General features: G+C 39.5%; 2 protein-coding genes across 2 annotated transcripts in view; both read left to right on the top strand.

Annotated features, from left to right (window-relative positions):
• The window catches only part of akap10.L (A-kinase anchoring protein 10 L homeolog), a 29,803-nt gene extending 20,800 nt beyond the window's left edge, over window positions 1-9,003 (top strand). Inside the window, 5 exon segments of the mRNA NM_001091289.1 lie at window positions 1,166-1,275; window positions 1,494-1,576; window positions 2,268-2,320; window positions 4,915-5,010; window positions 5,626-9,003. Coding sequence (NP_001084758.1) covers window positions 1,166-1,275; window positions 1,494-1,576; window positions 2,268-2,320; window positions 4,915-5,010; window positions 5,626-5,631 — 348 coding nt within the window. The 3' untranslated portion in view covers window positions 5,632-9,003.
• Window positions 9,004-11,008: 2,005 nt separating this feature from the next.
• LOC108705945 (serine/threonine-protein kinase N1-like) lies at window positions 11,009-15,757 on the top strand. The gene is made up of 14 exons (XM_041581224.1): window positions 11,009-11,035; window positions 11,400-11,535; window positions 11,659-11,810; window positions 12,002-12,107; window positions 12,216-12,352; window positions 12,557-12,624; window positions 12,743-12,821; window positions 12,900-12,991; window positions 13,206-13,382; window positions 13,488-13,550; window positions 13,656-13,732; window positions 14,161-14,303; window positions 14,536-14,894; window positions 15,083-15,757. Exons 1-13 carry the CDS (start codon window positions 11,009-11,011, stop codon window positions 14,656-14,658), a joined length of 1,380 nt encoding a protein of 459 aa, XP_041437158.1. The 3' UTR covers window positions 14,659-14,894; window positions 15,083-15,757.
• Window positions 15,758-18,913: the final 3,156 nt, after the last annotated feature.

The raw sequence follows: 18,913 nt of genomic DNA, 5'->3' as shown, positions 1-18,913 counted from the left end.
ACCTTGGATCTGGCAGTTGCCCTTTCGCCAAATTGAAACATCCGTTGAATTGGTGGGAGGCCAAAACATAGGCCCCCTGACTATGCTGAGGATAGTCAGCATAGTCAGCATAGATGAAACCAAAAGAGCTTGATGGGGGAAGTCAAGCCGGACCAGAGGCACAGCTAAAGCTGGCCAAAGACGCAAAGATCCAGTTGGGACTCTCCACACACATATCAAGGATTCTTACAATTTTCAGACCGTGTGTGGACAGTCCCGTCATTTTTCGTCCCAAGGAGATCAGCCTTTGGACGATCGGGCAATTTAAATATTTCTGTCGGCTGACTATAATATCTCTGCATGTATTGCCGATCTGACAATATCGCTTTGAGCTTCCCAGTATAATTTGTTAGGCACTATTGCTGTGACGGGCAGGACATCGGCTGGTTTGTTCTCTTTGCTGCTTTATTTTATCTGAATGGTTAGTGGCTGGTCGGAAAAGGCACCGATCGTTTGTCCGATATTCTGCTCGTCTATGGCCAGCTTAAAACAAGCTAGAAAATATAAGCAGTGCTGGGATCAATGGAAATAAAAATGCCCATCTGCTGAAAGGGAAACTGTACTCACTAGGGTTTGTGTACCGACTACCCCCAAAATATCAACAAACAGTAGCACACTTTATCTGAGCAGAACCATTCACATATTGTTTCATTGTGATTGATGCATTTGCCTTGAGACGAGTATGTCACATTGAGGTACCTCATGTTCTATAAATAATATGTGTGTATCCAGCAGTCTGTTTCTTTATGGAACACTTAATTCCTTGTTTGTAGGTTATGCAAATGATCTCCAGTCTACAATCCTGATTGGTTAATAAATTGTATCTCTGGTTGGCATACACTCATTGAATAATGCACAATTTACTGTAATTCTATAGAGTCTAATGTAATCCCTGATTTATTTTATAACCTTAAAATAATTGTGAAGTTCTGTGGCCATATAAAACAGAAATCTGCAGGCCATGTTCTTCATAAAGGCCATGGACCTCTGAGGGTTAATTTGTTCCCTAGTGTGTAACAGATATTTTTCAAGATGTAGTCCAAGCTCATCATAAGGCACCAAGTGACACCTGTAATAAGGATATTGGTTGTAGCCGGCACTGATATTCATTATCTCTGTATTACAGCCTGGAGTTACAAAGAGCAATGTAAAGATACTGAAAAACTTTGACGAAGCAATAATTGTTGATGCTGCAAGTCTGGATCCTGAATCCCTGTATCAACGCACATATGCAGGGTAAGTGCTTTTATGTCTGTAAGCATGGGTTGCCCTCTAGTGTCATTGGCTTCATGGCACAACGACTCTTTATAATCAAGGTAAAAAGGCTCGACCAACCTGTAGTCAGTCAAAGCAATAATAGATGAAGATTAACAGCCACTTCCAGCAGAAGAAGAATGTGTCTGTGTTAAGCTAAGCTCTAAGTGTTAAGCTCTGTTTGACATATTTCTCTGCAGGAAAATGACTTTTGGTACAGTCAGTGACTTGGGACAGTTTATTAGAGAAGCGGAACCTGAGCCGGACATGAAGAAATCGAAAGGTAAAATCTCCAAAAACAGTTAGTGCCATGATTTTAGGACACAGGAAGCTCTAACATTTACTGTTCTGCAAAATTGTCTTGTCTGTGATTACCCATAACCTTAATTCGGGGTCTGCACTATTCTCAACATTTATTTATATAAGAATTTTAGGATCCTGATTGAGCTTTGCAAAAGCCCTAACTTTAAAAAAACCGAAACACACAAAATGGTGTGCTCACTTGCATGTAGTGGAGAATGGCTTTATCTGGAGGAGAAGTTTGTATGCAGAATTTAACAGATTCTTTATAACACATGCATACTTAACCCACAGGTCGGGACCCAAAATGGCTCTTTATACCTTTTAGCTTGGGTTTCAGTGATCCTGTAAATACAGTGGAAATTTTGCAACATTAATTCTAAACCAGTTATTGTGTGCTGAATAAATTGCACTTGTTCTTGTACTTTATAGTTCCTATTTTAAAATAGAATTTGTTTGCTACTGTATTCATTGCAATCATGCTAATATGTCAAACAGAAGGGTTTACTATATTTTGTAATCAGAGCTTGCTCGTTTTAATTTCAGACAGAATAACCAAGCATAGGAGTTTTAGAACAAACATCAACGTATATGTTCATACCCTTAGCTATTTTTTATGTTACTGTGTAACAATAGTCTTTTCAGTTATGAGATGGTTCCTTTAAATTTTTTAGGCTCCATGTTCTCTCAAGCTATGAAGAAATGGGTCCAAGGAAACTCTGATGAGGTGAGGATTCCTGTGCATCTTTCCATCTGCATTGAGTACGGTACTTTAGCTATCGTTATCCAAAAATGCATGTTCCTTAAAGGAACAGTAACACCAAAAAATTAAAGTGTTTTTTAGTAATGAAAATATCATGTAGTGTTGCTCTGCCCTGGTAAAACTGATGTGTTTGCTTCAGAAACACTACCATAGTTCATATAAACAAGCTGCTGAGTAGCAATGGCGGAAATTGAAAAAAGGCTATATGGCACAGGTTAAATAGTGGATAACAGATACTATTGTGTTCTACAGAGCTTATCTGCTGTGTAACTTGAGCCTTTTCTCCTTTGAATAGCTGCCCCCATGTCTACACAGCAGCTCATTTATATAAATAATAGTAGTGTTTCTAAAGCAAACACAGCAGTTTAACTATTGCAGGGCAACACTGCATTATATTTTTATTACTTAAAAACAATAAAAAATTTTGATGTTGGTCCTTTAAGCTAGCCATGCCTAGACCAAGGAAATGCTTTGTTATGGTTTTCGGGATGTGTATGCCAGCCAGACCTTCCCAACCAAAATCTCTGCACACTGCACCACCATGTGGGGAAATGAAGAGAAGCCGCAGTTGTTCTTCACTTAACACTGCATGAATGATCATAAATTAATGGAGCAAAAAAAAGGTGATCATACCAAGTTTGGCCCCTCATACAGTATTCAGCACAAGGCTGATCGATCAGACACTATTCAGTGTCACCTTATGTGTTTTTGCCTTTAGGCCACAATGTATTTTTTTTTTTTCAATATTTTTATTTTTTTTTCAAATAAGACATGAACAATATCACATGTTTAACCAATGAAATGACATTGAAATATCAATTGGTTGTACATTACAATGAGATATTCAACATAGGTATTGACTTGTTTTAGTTACCGATCTTGTGATCGAATGAAATTCAGTTCGAACATAAATATTCATAACTAAGAAGTAGTATATATGTTGTAAGCTTTAAAGTATTACACAATTGTACACATTCTAGAACAAACTGTAAAGAAAAGTAATAAAAGGAAACATACTAAAAAAAAAAGGTAAAAGAAATACAAAGTGGATTTCCTCCCTTTGCGGTCCCCTCTAAATCTCAATCCCCAGCTTGGAGCTTTCTATACCTTATCCATAGGTTAAAGTGTCAGTAAGTGGGAAGGGAAGGATCTATAATCTCTCCAGGGTTGCCACACCTTCACAAACATGGGAAATTTATCCAGCGCGATACTAGTCAATTTTTCGTTTACAAAAATCCAATCAATTTTGGGTTTGAGTAGATTGAAATTTATGTTTGGAGATTTCCAGGACCGAGCTAAGACTTGTCTAGCTGCCAAGAAAATATGATTAATTAGTTTTCTCTGTGTCCTTGTTACATTTTGTGGAGGAGCCCCCATTTATGCTTTGTAGGGTCTTTCTGTAAGTTGACATTCAAGACTCCAAAAATGTAATTATACACCTTGATCCAATATCTTGATGCACATGGGCATAGCCACCATATGTGCACCACGTCCCTGGAGTATTACAACCTCTAAAACAGCTGTTTTCGTGGTTTGGGTACATAAGAGCTAACCTATTGGGAGTGAGATACCAACGGAAGAGGACCTTGTATCCAGATTCGAGTAATATCGTGTTGTTGGAGCTTCTCCTTAAATTGTCCCAGAGCTTACACCACTCCTTTTCTGTCAGGGACTTCCCCAGCTTCTTTTCCCATGACTGGATATAACGCTCACCTACTTATGAGGTTGCAGAGTTAATATGTCTGTATATAAAAGTGATCGCTTTCAGGGGGGTAATCCCATCTATACACCATTTCTCAAAAAAGGTGTGCTCTGTGGTATCTAAGGCCAACATTCTGTAACGAAATGTAATAATTGATTTGCTCGAAAATACTCAGTTTCTGGGAGGTCATAAGTTTCTCTTAAATAATCTATTGTAGCTGGGCCTCTGACTGTAAGCAGACCTTTCACCCTGTAGAGGTTGTGGTCTGAAGACTCCCTCTGACAAAGCCCACTTGATCCTTATGTATCAGGTGTGGAAAATTATATTAAGGCGGGTAACAAGAATTTTAGCCATAATTTTAATATCCAAATTTAAGATAGAGATTGTGCGATAATTTTTACACTCTGACTAGTCTCTGTCTGGTTTGCGGATGGGGATGATTGTGGCCATTAAGGTTTGGGCTGGGAATTTATCTTCCCAGCCATCTTGGATCGCTGCTCACTAGCACCCCCCCCCCCCACAATGTATTTTTTAAAGTCAAAAAGGCAATGAATATTATGTAAACTGAGTTTAGTACTTAAGTTTTCACAACTGCTTGGCTGTTCATTTTAATGCATTTAGGGCTGTCTTGCAGCATACATTTGTTACTTCATTATCCCCTGAATTGTCAAGAAATCTGGTAACCCTAGGCTACATTAGCAAGATGTTTGAACTTTAGCTTATTGTTAGTCGTGTTAAGTGATTTTACTAAGACCAAATTTAGCAGATCGGCCATTTATTATAGTACATTTTTGTCTTTAGGATGATTTCAGCTTGGAATATGATTTATATCACTGATCTTGATTTCTGATTGCAGGCCCAAGAAGAAATGGCTTGGAAGATAGCAAAGATGATTGTGAATGACGTCATGCAGCAGGCACAGAGGAGTCCTTCTCCAGAGAAATCTACAAAGGTTGGACACAATAAGCAATAGCCATGTGTGTTTCCTGCAGTTGCTTAGGTCACTTCAGAATAGATTTTAATGGCTTTATCTGATTTTGTATGTACTAAATGCCTTATTATTCCATTTTTTTAGTCTGTTCTTGTGCTTACTGCTTATTACACATTGTGTTCTACACTGAAGGTTTTACATGTAGCATGTGCACGGATCGGGTAGCATGCATACTGATCTAGAAAGGACACTCACTCATAGGATAAGAATAGGATCCAAAATATCAAGAAGTTATGGTGGTCAAGATTTTGCAGTATTTCAGTAAAAGATCTGTCATAGACTAGGCCAGCAGTGTTCCAATGTGTAGTTCATAACCCCAAAATTACATTATATCCCTGAGTCTCATGGGATTCCTATGAGTCATCATTATATTATCGTTAATTAAAACAAATTGATATAGGAGGTAGAGAGCGCTGCTTAGTCCACACTGTGAAAATATTGAACAGATGTTCCACTGTTTGAATAAAGTTACATAGTATTGCCCAACAAAATAACAATAGCATCACATCATTGTGTTCTCCCTGTAATAAATGAATATAGCTCATTATGTAACTCACTTGTATCTATTTTTTCTAGATATGATAATATAAAGAAGCCTGGCCAAATGCATCTGCTGTATCTGCTCTGGGATGAAGTGTGCGCCCCACTTGTGGATTGAGACTTGCAGAAGAAGAAGAAGAAGCAGCAGTGTAACTTGTGCAGCTGGACTCAGGTGTCCCAGAACAAGATAATGAGTAAAGGAAGCCTCCCCTCAGACAGATATGTTATCCCTTGCATTACTATCTTCAAAGACTTTGAACAAGTGCACATTGCATTTGCTATTATGAAGGTTTTTGTTGAAGTGCAAAACTGGTGGTTGGTCAGTGAGCGGCACAGGGCACCGCAGAGTTTTTGCTAAGCAAACATGCACTTATACAGAATCAGCAAGTGTCTATTACAGGGGTTTCCCCATGTATGGCCCTCTAGTGGTTGTTGGACTCAAGCCCTCATTAGCACATTTATATACCAGAGTTTTAGTACAGTAAGGACTACATGGGATCGACGTTTCTTCTTTAGGTTCATGCACAAGTCTGGTGTAGTCCTTACAGTTACAGCATAGATTTCTCTGTTTCATATGAAGTTTATTATACAAGTGCAGTAGCCCAAATCCGTTTGTGTTGCTTTTGGAGCTTAGCTGAAGATTTTTTTTTTTTTTTTTTTTGGGATATTGGAAGCATGTACAGTATGTAGCTCTCGGGAACTGGTTTCAGTCCTACCTAAAGCATTAGTAATATTAGCATAGAGTCCATTCAATTATTGAGTGCCCAAGTCACGGGTATCTTCAAATGTAACTTGTAACATCCCCACATGTTTGCATGCAGACTATATATGATCATTTTTAGAATAGTATCAAATATCAATCCTTTCAGGATATGTGTACAACTCCATGAGCTTGGTGCCCAGAGTTTTTATCCCGTGTTTATTTTCTGTGTTGCACTTGGTTTTGGTTTACTGTATCAGCCCAATGCTTATTCACTATAAACTTATGTCTGGATATTTCAGCAGGAGATTTCACAAAAGATGCCCCTTCTTTTATTGAGATTCTATACTAGGGATAAGCATTGATCATCGACGACAGACTTCCACGTAAGCAGGCCGTAATGTAATCCCCTTGCACCAGTAACACCAAAAAACTGTTACTAAGCATGACACCACCTCAGGGTGCCACAGGTGATCAATATAAACCAAGGATCAGAAGTTATAACCTAATTTATTAAATATTCTTAGAGTTTAGTGAAGAAATATGACACAACAACGTGGCTTATAGGAAAATATACATATAACATGAACTTTCCAACCTCACAAAACTGATTTCCAGCTAAAGCAAATTAGTAGTTCACATCCACATAAAAAAAGTTTCCATCGGAGTTGTGTAAAGGTAAAAAGAATAATGGCAAAACTGGATCAGAGGACTCCTGCCCCATAACTAGTAAATATTGTTATAGGTGATTGTTAAGTGCCAATAAAGAACACAATTACACTGTAAAGTACCAAGCCGTGACAGGCATGCACCAATCACACAGGTGGAATCTGTTCAGCAAGGGGCAAGGAAAATGTGTGCCATTAGCTGCTTTACACCATTTTTACATTAGGGGTGATTATTTATTAAAACTCGAATTTAACTCCCATCCACGATTTTATCTTATTTATCAATAAAATAACTTGGAAAAAGTCGGGTCAGGGAAAAAAACCCAGATGAAATTGAACAAAAACAGTAATCGTACAAATTATATGGACTTTACTCGCAACTTGATTTTTTTCAGATTACCTGAATTTTTCAGATTATCGGATTTAACACAGCACAGACCACCATAACTTCAAATTGGGATAGGGACATCTGCTATTTTCTTCTACATGACCTCAACAATTTTGAGATGCAGGATTTTCGCATTGGTTTTTGTGCAGCTTCTGGGTATAATAAATCTTGAAAGAAAAGTTGTTGTTTTTTTTTTTGGCCCAAAACACCTGGACCAGAAAAAAAAATTGAGGTTTATTAAATAACCCCCTATTCGTGAGTATTCTGAAATCTTAATGAGTTATTAGTTAATGTGCTGGTTGGATAACTGATCCCCTGTGGCAGTCATGAGGGTAGAGTGTTTGGGATGGAGCCTTTTGGCCTTCCAGGAGATAACTATAATAAATTAGACTTATGTTAGGCTCTGATGAGTGCAGCTCAGTCCCACAACACACTCCCTCAGTACATCATGCTTTTCTACTGGCATTGGTCATTTCACAGCAACACTGGCACCCTAAGTCTATAGGTCTATAATCATACCCTGAATCACTGTGCATTAGACAAGCCCTGTTCATCATTGAGCAATACTTAAGACTAATTAGACCCAGTGGGTCAGTCACTTAGCGATGCAGAAGTTCTGATATCTGCAAAGGGAACTCATTGGTAGTTGCTTGTGACATACCAGCTAAAAGCATAGCAGCAAGTAGTGTCATGGGATGACAGTATCCTTTTAATGCCCACTGCTTCCACCAAAAAACCAAGATGGCAGCCCATGATTCTGTGTAACTTTTAGGGAGACAATGAGGGCCACCAGGACTGTTCAAGAGGCTGAACCTGCCCAGGGAATATGGGTGCCCACCCCTGTACTAAACCTGACCCGATTTAACTTGTGTACTGATGTATGCAAAACTGCTATATGCAAGTCAAATCATGTGAATCTGTCATTGTCTACATGTCGGAATGTTAAATAAGATGACAAAGCAACAAACATCTCAGTAGTTTAATGTACAAGCTGGTAAGGGTTACAAATAAAAGGGGAGGGATGTGGTTCCTGTAAATCAAACTGGTTGTAGCCGGGGAACATTTTAAAATTGGATAGAATTTATTTTTTATTACAGAATTTGATTCAAATGAGTAGTTTCTGGTGGTGCATTGCTGCAGATAATTATTCAATAGACAGGGATGAATCCAGGACAGTGAATACACTCTCACCAGGGCCTTCGGATGCTAAACTGTAATTAAAGAAGTCATTGGACCTTTACACACTTTTGGCCTGTACAGCACCAGGACTTTATCATTGAGCAGAGCTATGAAAGCAACACTCCGTTACACTGCTGTAGTATTAGTACTGGGAATAAAAGGTAACGAGCGCTCCTCGTTTGTATGATTTTTTTTTAGGCTTTGTTTCAATTGCAAAAATTGTTTTATGTAATATTATGAAATCCTAGCATTGATGGGAGGACTGATTGTAAAGATAATGTAATCCAGCTGCAGTTGTTACACCAGTGTATGTATTGTTTGGTTATATACAAAAGGAGGCAGGGAATAGCGGTTTTTGGTACTATGTACCTCTTCCATGATTTTCTCATGCCCAAGTATTCCTGTACCTAATCACCCATCTATTTAAATGTGTTAAATTGAGAATCTATAAGAATATTAAAAGTGTTGTCTATCCTTTTCATTGGCTCTTGTCCTTACTTGTTGCAGACACCCTGGGCTTCCATAATGGGGGAAAGGTAGGACTCTGGTCATTATTTCCTGTAGGGAGGCCTGGGATTGGTTTGCTCTGGGATTGGCTGGGCAGCAGGGAGGGTTTAAAAATACAACTAAAAGCCCTGGAGGAAGCGGGGAGGGGGACATTTGATGGTGATGAATAGGGGTGTTTAGCTTTAAGGTGGGTTAGTTCTCCTTTAAGGTCACACCTTTTGCCATTTTATTTAAACAGCCTTGATGTAACGTCTCATCTTTTTGCACTGGAATGTTCATGTGGGGGTTATACATATCTCCCTTTTACAGCTAAATCTACCTCTTAGTTAGAGTTGGAGCATAAGAGCCCCCTCTCATATTAAACTTACCCCAATAATAAGAGTTTCATTGAATAAACAGCAGGTGTAATGACAGCCCTACAGATAAAGTTTATTTACACTGGCAGCATTATCTTCCTAAGCCTGACTTGTCACTTTCAGATATCTGGATCTGTACATGTCCTTGCACAGTACAGGTATGGGATCCCTTATCCAGAAAGCACCGAATTACAGGAAGGTCATCTCCCATAGAGTCTCATTGGATCAAATAATGCTAATCTCTTTTTCCGTGTAATAATAAAACGGTACCTTTTACTAAGCTACAAGAATATTGGTTGGGGGTACAAAGCAATCGTATTGAATTTATTAAATGGTTTTTAGTAGTTCCAAGATCCAAATTACAGAAAGATCCCTTACCCTGAAAACCCCAGGTCCCAAGCATTCCACATAATAGGTTGGACAACAGGTTGGAGCCCAAATGTAAAGCAATAAATCTTACAGTAATGTCAAAATCTCATATTTGGCCATTGTTACTATTATTCTATATCAATGGTTTACCTTGGAATCTCCTACCTACAAATACAGGAACATGTGATATATCTGGGATTCAATGTGATGCCAATTATTATGATTCCTATAGGGATGTATCAGTATCACTATAAAAGCCTTCCTGGCACAAACGTAACTTTTTATAACTAAACCTATGCCTGACTGCTGCAGCTCTGACACCTGGTTTGGAGGTAACTCTGAGATGAAAAGTGTCTTCAACCAATCAGGGGCCTTGTCCCGCCCCTTTCTGCTCCAGCTTAAGGTGATTGGCCGACATCTGTCAGATGTTTAGCATCATTGCTAGAGGTCACAGCCTGTTACCTGCTCTCTCTGTAAGTACATTTATTTTCTAACTAAATTTAACAACGTTTTTATGTTTATCATTAATAAATAGGGAGGAATTGCATATCTTATAGCATTATTTATTTAGCAACAGAAACAGAACACATTTATGCAGGTTGTCTGTGTCACTGATGAGCCAGGTTAGCAGTTAATGGCAGTTGGACAGCAGCTCAATGGATGGAAATAGTAAAACATATCAACACAAATGTGCAGGGATGCATCAGTATCACTTTTATATGATTTGTCTGTGCCCCTGTCACTGTGAAATGGTAGTTGCCAGAATTTGTAGTCATTTAGGAATGTCCAGCCAACAACCAAGTCAGTTGGGGGGGTGCTGTGAGTTTTAGTTCAGTAACAGCTGCAGGGCCATAGATGCTGCTGATACTGTGGACTTTCTCATTCACCTGCACTAAGTCAACCAATTCCCTTTCTGGTCCCCAAGCTTAATAGATATTGGACTGGTCTGTCAAAGTATAAGAGGAGTTCCCTGTGGGCTCCAGCCATGAACAACTCCCATCAGTTGTTTCTTATTTCCCCATATAAATCATAGCATTTAGCAGTATCTGTAGCTAATGTTTGTGAATTTGAGCCCTCCTAGGATGTCCAACCAACACTGGCTAAACACACAGTAGCTTGTGATAGATTTAGCATTTAGAGACATTAAAAGGGACTCTCTGGTCATGTCATATCCATGTTCTGTAGCCTTTATGTTGCCTTCACATTAGCTGTGAAATTTACCAATATCTTTTATATTACAGGAGAAACGGTCATGGGTTGCACTGCGTGTAAAGGCGAAGTAAGTCTGTGCTCATGTTTCCTTTTGTCTACAGGGTCTACAGTAAAGATGGTGGCAATGGAGGGTGTGGGAGTTGAGGGCAAAGCTAATGGTTGGCCAGGACTAAATCAAACCCCTTCAACCATGGGGCTCTACTTACATATCAGAGGCAGATAATTACACACACATTGTACTGATACCACATATCAACATAATTAGTTGTTCTTCTCTTTTTCAGTAATTGCTCACAAAATACATTTTCTCATAACCAGGATTTTGCTGTATAACAGTAGAATATTAATCACAATCAATATATGAGAAACAATTATCTTAATAGGTGGTGATGGAGGGTTATTAATTGCTATAACTTTGTTCATTTCTACAGAGATCGATTGATTCAATTCATGAAAATGAATATAACTATGTGGAGATAGTGGAGCTCACCGATATTTGTGACTCACCGGTGGAGTATATTGTCACCCTAGAGCTGCCTGACCACCCGGCACAGCCACCTTCATTTGGTAAGTGTGATCATTACTAATAAGCACTTATTATTTTGTCCTTATCATAACTTATATTATTTGCCCAACTATGTAACCATTAGTATTAGTATTATGACATCTATTGTGTTTTTATTGTTGTAGAATCTCCACTGTCTGCTGGAAATGAAGAGGACCCTGGCTCTTCCCATAACACCGGAGCAGCCATTCCTCTTGCTGAGCCTGAGAGCTCTGATCCAGCAGAGACTGAAACCAGGGATACTGCCAGCCCCACCAATCTCAATTGGCTTTCTTTTGTAAGTACATTGTAAGGGTATGAAATATATATATATATATATATATATATATATATATATATATATATATATATATATATATATATATATATATATATATATATATACATACTTATTTTCTAACTGTATACTTAATGTTCTTTTTTTAATTTTTCATCATGCTAATGCTAATTTCTTAACATGTCTTTAAGGATGCCAAGGTGGAGGTCCCTGGAATGATTAATTCTTCAGAGGCCCTGGTGACCATTTGCGTTAAAGCAAATGCATATCAACCACCAGTGATGCCAATTTTTTCAGGTAAGTAGGACCATCTTACCGTTTATGAAGTATAGTTCAAATACTGTTCTTACGATAATAATTAACTGTGTATCATCATATTAAGACTATTCTGTTTCATTATTGCAGATTTAGAAGCTCCTAGAATTGATGCTGGCATGTCCAATAACAGCGGATACATAGACCCCATTCAGGAGCAAGGATCTGAGCCAGAGGAGGCCACAAAGGATGATGGGAATTCCACCTCTTCCAGTCATCCTTTAGTAGTAAGTAGATTCTACAGATGTGATTCTTCAACAGACATTGAAGCTTGTCAACCTGCTTAAGTTATAAAAAGCTAATGAATATAATTTGGCAAGAACTTACTTTGCTTCAAGGTTCACATTTGCCAATTATTCATTATAAATAATGCAAATATCAAATTGTGATGTTCTTTCTGCATACCGCTCACTGTTCTTATTTGCTTTCAGCTTGACATCCCTCAGTTTGGCTCAGATCCATGTGATGAAACACAGGGCATAGAAGGACCATCTAACAGGTATCTGATTTGGAACGTATTCTCTTGTATTGACTCAGAATTATAGTTCCTAAGATTCATCTTGTCTGTAAACATGAACAAAACACATTTAATTTTTTTTCTTTCTATTATTTTTCAGCCTTGTTGAGCCCAGATCCCCCACCTCACTTGAAAATTTCAACCTGGGACAAGTGTTGGGAGAAGGTGGATTTGGAAGGGTGAGTGACACATTCCATAATTAGGTTTTAGTTACTACTAATGTATCCAGAGTAATTCAACTTTCCTTCCTCCTCCAGGTGTTCCTGGCCCAGAACAAAAACACCAAACAACTATGTGCCATCAAGGCCTTGGAGAAGGCACAAATTTTGGAAAAGGGCAACTTGAACAGGTGAGTAAAAGGGGAGTTGTTTTGCCCATTTCTGTGAGGTCTTCATACAGTATGTAGGACAATTTTCTGTTTTTACATTTTGAATTTGTCTCACATTCTTTTGAATGATTTGCATTTGGTTATTATCTGCTGTATTGTGCTGTGTCTGACCATAAGGATAAGTGTAATGTTCCCTTGTATGGGTCTCACATGGTGATAATGATTTACCCCACAGTGTCTTCAAAGAGAAGGAGATTCTACAGAGGATAAGTCATGCCGCACACCCGTTCCTGATAACACTGCACGGAACATTCCAAACGGATTCTCACCTCTTCTACGCGATGGAACATCTACCTGGAGGTGACATGTGTGATTTCCTAAATCATGTAGAACTGCAAGAACCTGATGTGATGTGAGTAAAATGGGAATGGGGGGGTGATTCTCAAGGGTGTTCTTTCAGGGTTGGATCACAGCAGAATATATCACTACAACCGGATTTTATTTTTTCTCTATTCAGGTTTTACACCGCATGTGTAGTGCTTGGCCTGGAGGCCTTACACCAGATCGGCATTGTACATAGGTAAGTATTAATATCAGTAAAACTGTCTTTAGTTACAGAAGATGCTGCTAACACTACTAATATATAAATATACACTTCTTAACTATTTATTTGATTTAATTGCAGAGATCTAAAGCTTGAGAATTTGCTGCTGGACCAGGAGGGATATCTGAAAATCGTTGATTTCGGCCTCAGCAAAGACAGTAAGTGTTGTTTCTAATTCTGGAGTATACAGGCTTTCCTGATTGTCTTACGTTTTCTACCTCGGCGTATAGCATTTTTATTTGTCCTTATTCTCCAGTTGGAGACTTTCTGGGATTATTGTTCAGGCTGGGATATATGGAAACTGGCTGCCATGGGTAAAGGTGTGTGGGACCCAGTCTCTGCTTATGCACACTGACCAAGGTAAACTGAAAATCTCTCTGTAGGCCTTTCTAGTACAGTCAAATCATATTGTTATCAGGATCATACAATATTATTATAGTATAATATAACAGTGTTTGTTTTTAAAATATAATGTTACCTGAATCTGATGTGAGTGGGTGTGTAGTTTGGAAGCAGCAGTTGAGGAAAGTCTCATATACTCGGGCTCCAGGTCTGCAGTTTACTTACAGTGTTTCTCGTGTTTCAGGATTTGGATACAGCGACCGTACGAACACCATGTGCGGCACAAGAACCTACATGGCCCCAGAGATCTACATGAAAATAGGATACGGCATGGCCGCTGACTGGTGGGCCTTGGGAGTCACTGTATACATTATGCTCATGTATGAGGTAAAGACACTTTCTGTATTATCAACCTACATTTTGGTATTATTGCCATTGTCCTAAGATAATGTGACTAAATATAGTCACATTAGCATCACAGATCTCAGATTAGCATCTGGCTTCCCTTTATCATATATAAGAAATACTGTATAGCCATTGCTGCTGAACTGAGTGATGGTATCTGTATGACTAAAAAAATTGTTTTACCTGAAATAATAATAATGATTTTATTTTTCAGTTACCATTCAACAGCGAAGATCCAATTGAGCTAATGAAGAGCATCCGTTATGATGAAATCGAGTTGCCAGAAGACCTATCAGAGGATGTCTCTAATTTTATATATCAAGTAAGTTGGCCCTAGAACATCAGTATCACGTGCTTTTAGTGACTTTTTATACTAAGGTCATACACATAATAATATAGTTATTATTTTCACAACATGACATAAGTGTATTACACAAGCAGCGAGTACTTTAGTAAGGGGGGTGTTAACTTAATCTCTGTTTTTTTTTGCAGCTCATAGAAAAAGATCCAGAATATCGGCTTGGATCTGGCGAGGCTGGTGCTGAAATGATCAAAGAGCACCCCTTCTTCAGAGTAAGTTTCTATTCTCGTAATTGTGATTTACAGGCAGATATGCACAAATGAATATTGATAAATCCTTACTGTTTTATTTAAATTCATCTTTATTTTTTTTGTAAATTCGTAACGCATTATAGTTTCTTGTTCCAGCCATTCTAGTTTTTGGAATGTTTAGTCATTGTGAACTTTCACCTGTTTTTCAGGATATGGACTGGGAACAACTTTTACACCGAAAAATAAGGCCTCCATTTGTGCTAAACCACCAAGGCCATCTGGAGAGCTTGAACGACCCTGAATGCCAAGCTCCAGCACTGACACCACTTGCTGTAAGGATTCCATCAGAGCTGCAGGAGGCATTCAGAGGATTCGATTATACACCTGAATAAACATCAAAACAACAAATAATGGTCGGTATGGACGGGGTAGGTGGAGGGCCAGTCCATATTCTCTTAAGAAGTGCCAGCCGTATAAACCAAGCTCCAGCACTGACACCACTTGCTGGAAGGATTCCATCAGAGCTGCAAGATCCATTCAGAGATTTGACACCTGAATAAACATCAAATAAGGCGTTGAACTCCACGGCGCAATGTCTTCTGATCCGACACACTGAGAGGAAACGCAAGCGACCAGTCTGAGGCTCCGAATACAATGTAAGTTATAGAAAATCACATCTACAAACTACATACAGCACAACTGTCGGATGACAATGCAGCGTTCACATCCAACAGTTGTGTCGTTTCGGATGCATGTAGTTTGTAGGTGCTATGTTTCTATAACTTACATTATATTCGGTCGCCTGCGTTTCCTTTCTGCACGGCTGATTGGAAGACATTGCGCCGTGGAGTTAAAGGAGAAGGAAACCCCCTGGGCGCAAAACCCCTCCCCTGTGTTGCCCCCCATCCCTCCTCCCCCCTGGCCTACCTGTCCCCCTGGGCAAATGCCCCTAACTTGTTACTTACCCTTCTGCGCAGGTCCAGTCCACAGAGTTCACAGACGCCATCTTCTTCCACGCGATCTTCTTCCTGCTTTGACTGGCGTTTTGGCAAATGCGCAGTAGGAGCATTTCGCCGGTACAGATCTACTGCGGATGCGCCAAAAGTCACTGACTTTTGGCGCATCCGCAGTAGATCCGTACCGGCGAAATGCTCCTACTGCGCATGTGCCAGTCAAAGCAGGAAGAAGATCGCTTGGAAGAAGATGGCGTCTGTGAACTCCGTAGACTGGACATGCGCAGACGGGTAAGTAACAAGTTAGGGGCATTTGCTCAGCGGGACAGGTAGGCCAGGGGGGAGGAGGGAGGGGAAGCAACACAATGGAGGGGGGAGGGTTTTTGCACCCAGGGGGTTTCCTTCTCCTTTAAGGCCTAATGGTCGGTATGGACGGGGTAGGTGGAGGGCCAGTCCATATCCATATGGACAAAAGACCAAGTCATTTAAAGTGAACATCAGGTGTCCCATCTCTGACAGAAAAGGCTCATGTTGGAATATTCTCCTTACACTATTATTCCAAAAACATCATCTTTATAACAAAGACACTGGATGCATTTCTCAATAAATCAGCAAAGCCTCAGTTTGAGCCAAACAACCAAGGCCATATGGAGAGCTACAAGAACCTTAAGGATCCCATCAGAGCTGCATGAGGCATTCAGAGCATTTGATTATACACCCGAATGAGATCAGAATCGGATAAGTATCCTTTTTATATGATTTATATCCTTATAAGAAGTAATGTCAGGTGTCCCATCTCAACACTTTCTGACTGAGAAGGCTACTGTAGGATTATCTTCCTCATCTTCACATCTGGTTCAGTTAAGGGTTTTCCTGAGTCAGGTGCTCCTGGTAATTTTCCAGATACAGCTTTTGTTTCTAAAATGTTTGTCTCTTCCATTTCTTTTTCCTTTTATCTCAGAGTGCTGTCCATAGATGTTACATTAGTTACATAAGTTATTCCTAAACTTGAGATGTCTTTGACAGGCACATATTCTGAGGGGATTGCCTTATCCACTATATAGCCACACTGGTGTTAGACCTACCCTGGTTACTTTTATATAACCCACATATTGTTTAGAGCACCGGTAAGTTATTGGAATGGGGTCCTGGCTGTAAGTCTGCCTTTAGTAAATGCCCTTTACACATTGCTGAAGTTCACGTTATAAGCGTTTCTCTGTAGTAAGACCTGTAGCACATGTGTAGCCGAGGGCCAGGCCCAACCTCAAAGAGATCACCTAGACTGCCTGGGGTAGTGAAAAACAGGCAAGTAAGATCTGGCACCAAAGTAACAAAAACAAACAGTCTAATTTCACAGCAACATTCTGCACTACCTTGTATTGCTTTTATTTGCTTCCTGGCTAGGTTGCAGTTGCCCACGTTAGGAGATCTAAAGAAGAAGATCTTGAAGATGGTTTATATCTATATCCAGCCCAAAAGGAAAAGTGACAAGTAAGTTTAATCCATCCACTGCCAGGTGCAATGTTTCACTGATAATGGCTGACAAGGGTATCCCTTTAACTGAGAGTACAGAACACTGAAAGACTCAAATTCATTTGTAAATTCATTATATAATTCTGTTAAATATATATGTGTTACAATTATTAAGGTACAGTTACACAGGGTGATTTTGTAATGTGTTTGTGGTACAAGATATGGGACTTTCCTGGGATGGGCCAGCAAGCCTTACTAATAGATGTGATCTTTTCACACCATTTTCAGCCCCCCCGTGATATTAACTGGCTGATGTATTGAATAGAAAGATTAGTTGCCCAGCGGTGGAACTACCGGGGGAGAAGGGGGTGCAAGCGGGCCAGGGCCCCCCGCCAGCTCACGCGCCATTGAAATGCGGGCCTAAAATTACGTACGGAAGTGGGCGGGGGGCACGGCTGAGCGTCCCGCACCAGTGCCCGCCCCCCTCTAGTTACGTTACTGTAGTTGCCCTTTTGATGTAATTCCTTATATGATTTTGTTTTTCAGATATGAGACAGAGTAGCGACGGTTGATGGAAATCTTATTTCGCGAAGAATACCATGGATCATGTTTCATACATAACTTGCTTGTTATGTTCACTTTATGTATATAATAATACAAATAAAAAATACTGTTTCTCAAGAATGTGATTTGTGTATTTATTAAGGATTTTGGGTGGATACATTGGCATCAGTTATTGGTTAAGGGAAACTCACAATGGTTTAAAAATTTCTCAGGATCCCTGTAGTCCCCTCTCCTTTGGCTGGTTGTCTTACATGTGGGGCTTATACAATCTCAAACTGAATGGACCAGTGTTCCAAGGAGCTCAGAATTAGACAGCAAGAAAGAGAGAGACATTGAATAGTATAGTGTAGTAAATGTTGGGTCTTCTAATCTATTTAGGGATGGTTAGATGTGTCTTTCAGCACACCCAGCAAAGTTTGGATGTTTTTTTTTGTTTTTTGCTGGAGTTCACCACTTTGCAGAGTGTTGTTTATCCTGGGTTGATCATAAATTATATTTTATTTATAAAGTGCGGCTCCCAATAACAGGGAAACACAGAGGTGTCATTATAGTTACACACAAAGTGACACAAGGGGAAGAGGCTCAGATATTACACTGTCACTGAAGCTTGGAGGCAAAGGCAAGTGAAACAAAACAGGTTTGAAGTGTAGGCCACTGCATTTCAGCAATTTGAATATATATAAGTCGTGGGGCGACTTCAGAAAAAGAACTGTTGCGTGTTTTTTCATTTTAGCCGGCGCAGGAACAGGGAAGGCGTTTGGGGAGATTGGTCACCGCAAGAGGCGACCCCTAAAATTCTGTCAGAAGAGTTCTATGGATATCAGGGATAGAAGACTGAGAGCTGCCAGTGTAAGCAATAAATCCTGAAGTGAAAGCTAGGCTAGCTAACACATAATTAGCCATGCTATCATAGTAATTGTCAGAACATATAAATGGGCTTTTTTTAATTTCTCAAAGGTACTTTTAAAAAGGAAATCTTGGGCTAAATAGTGTAGGAAGTGGTTTTCGAAGACAAGTTTTCAGTTGGCCTTGATTTAAACTTTTCCCATA

This window comes from Xenopus laevis, chromosome 2L, assembly GCF_017654675.1.
Source record: "Xenopus laevis strain J_2021 chromosome 2L, Xenopus_laevis_v10.1, whole genome shotgun sequence".
NCBI lineage: Eukaryota > Metazoa > Chordata > Amphibia > Anura > Pipidae > Xenopus > Xenopus laevis.
The sequence above is the reverse complement of the archived record's forward strand: the minus strand, read 5'-3'. Positions and strand labels throughout refer to the sequence as shown.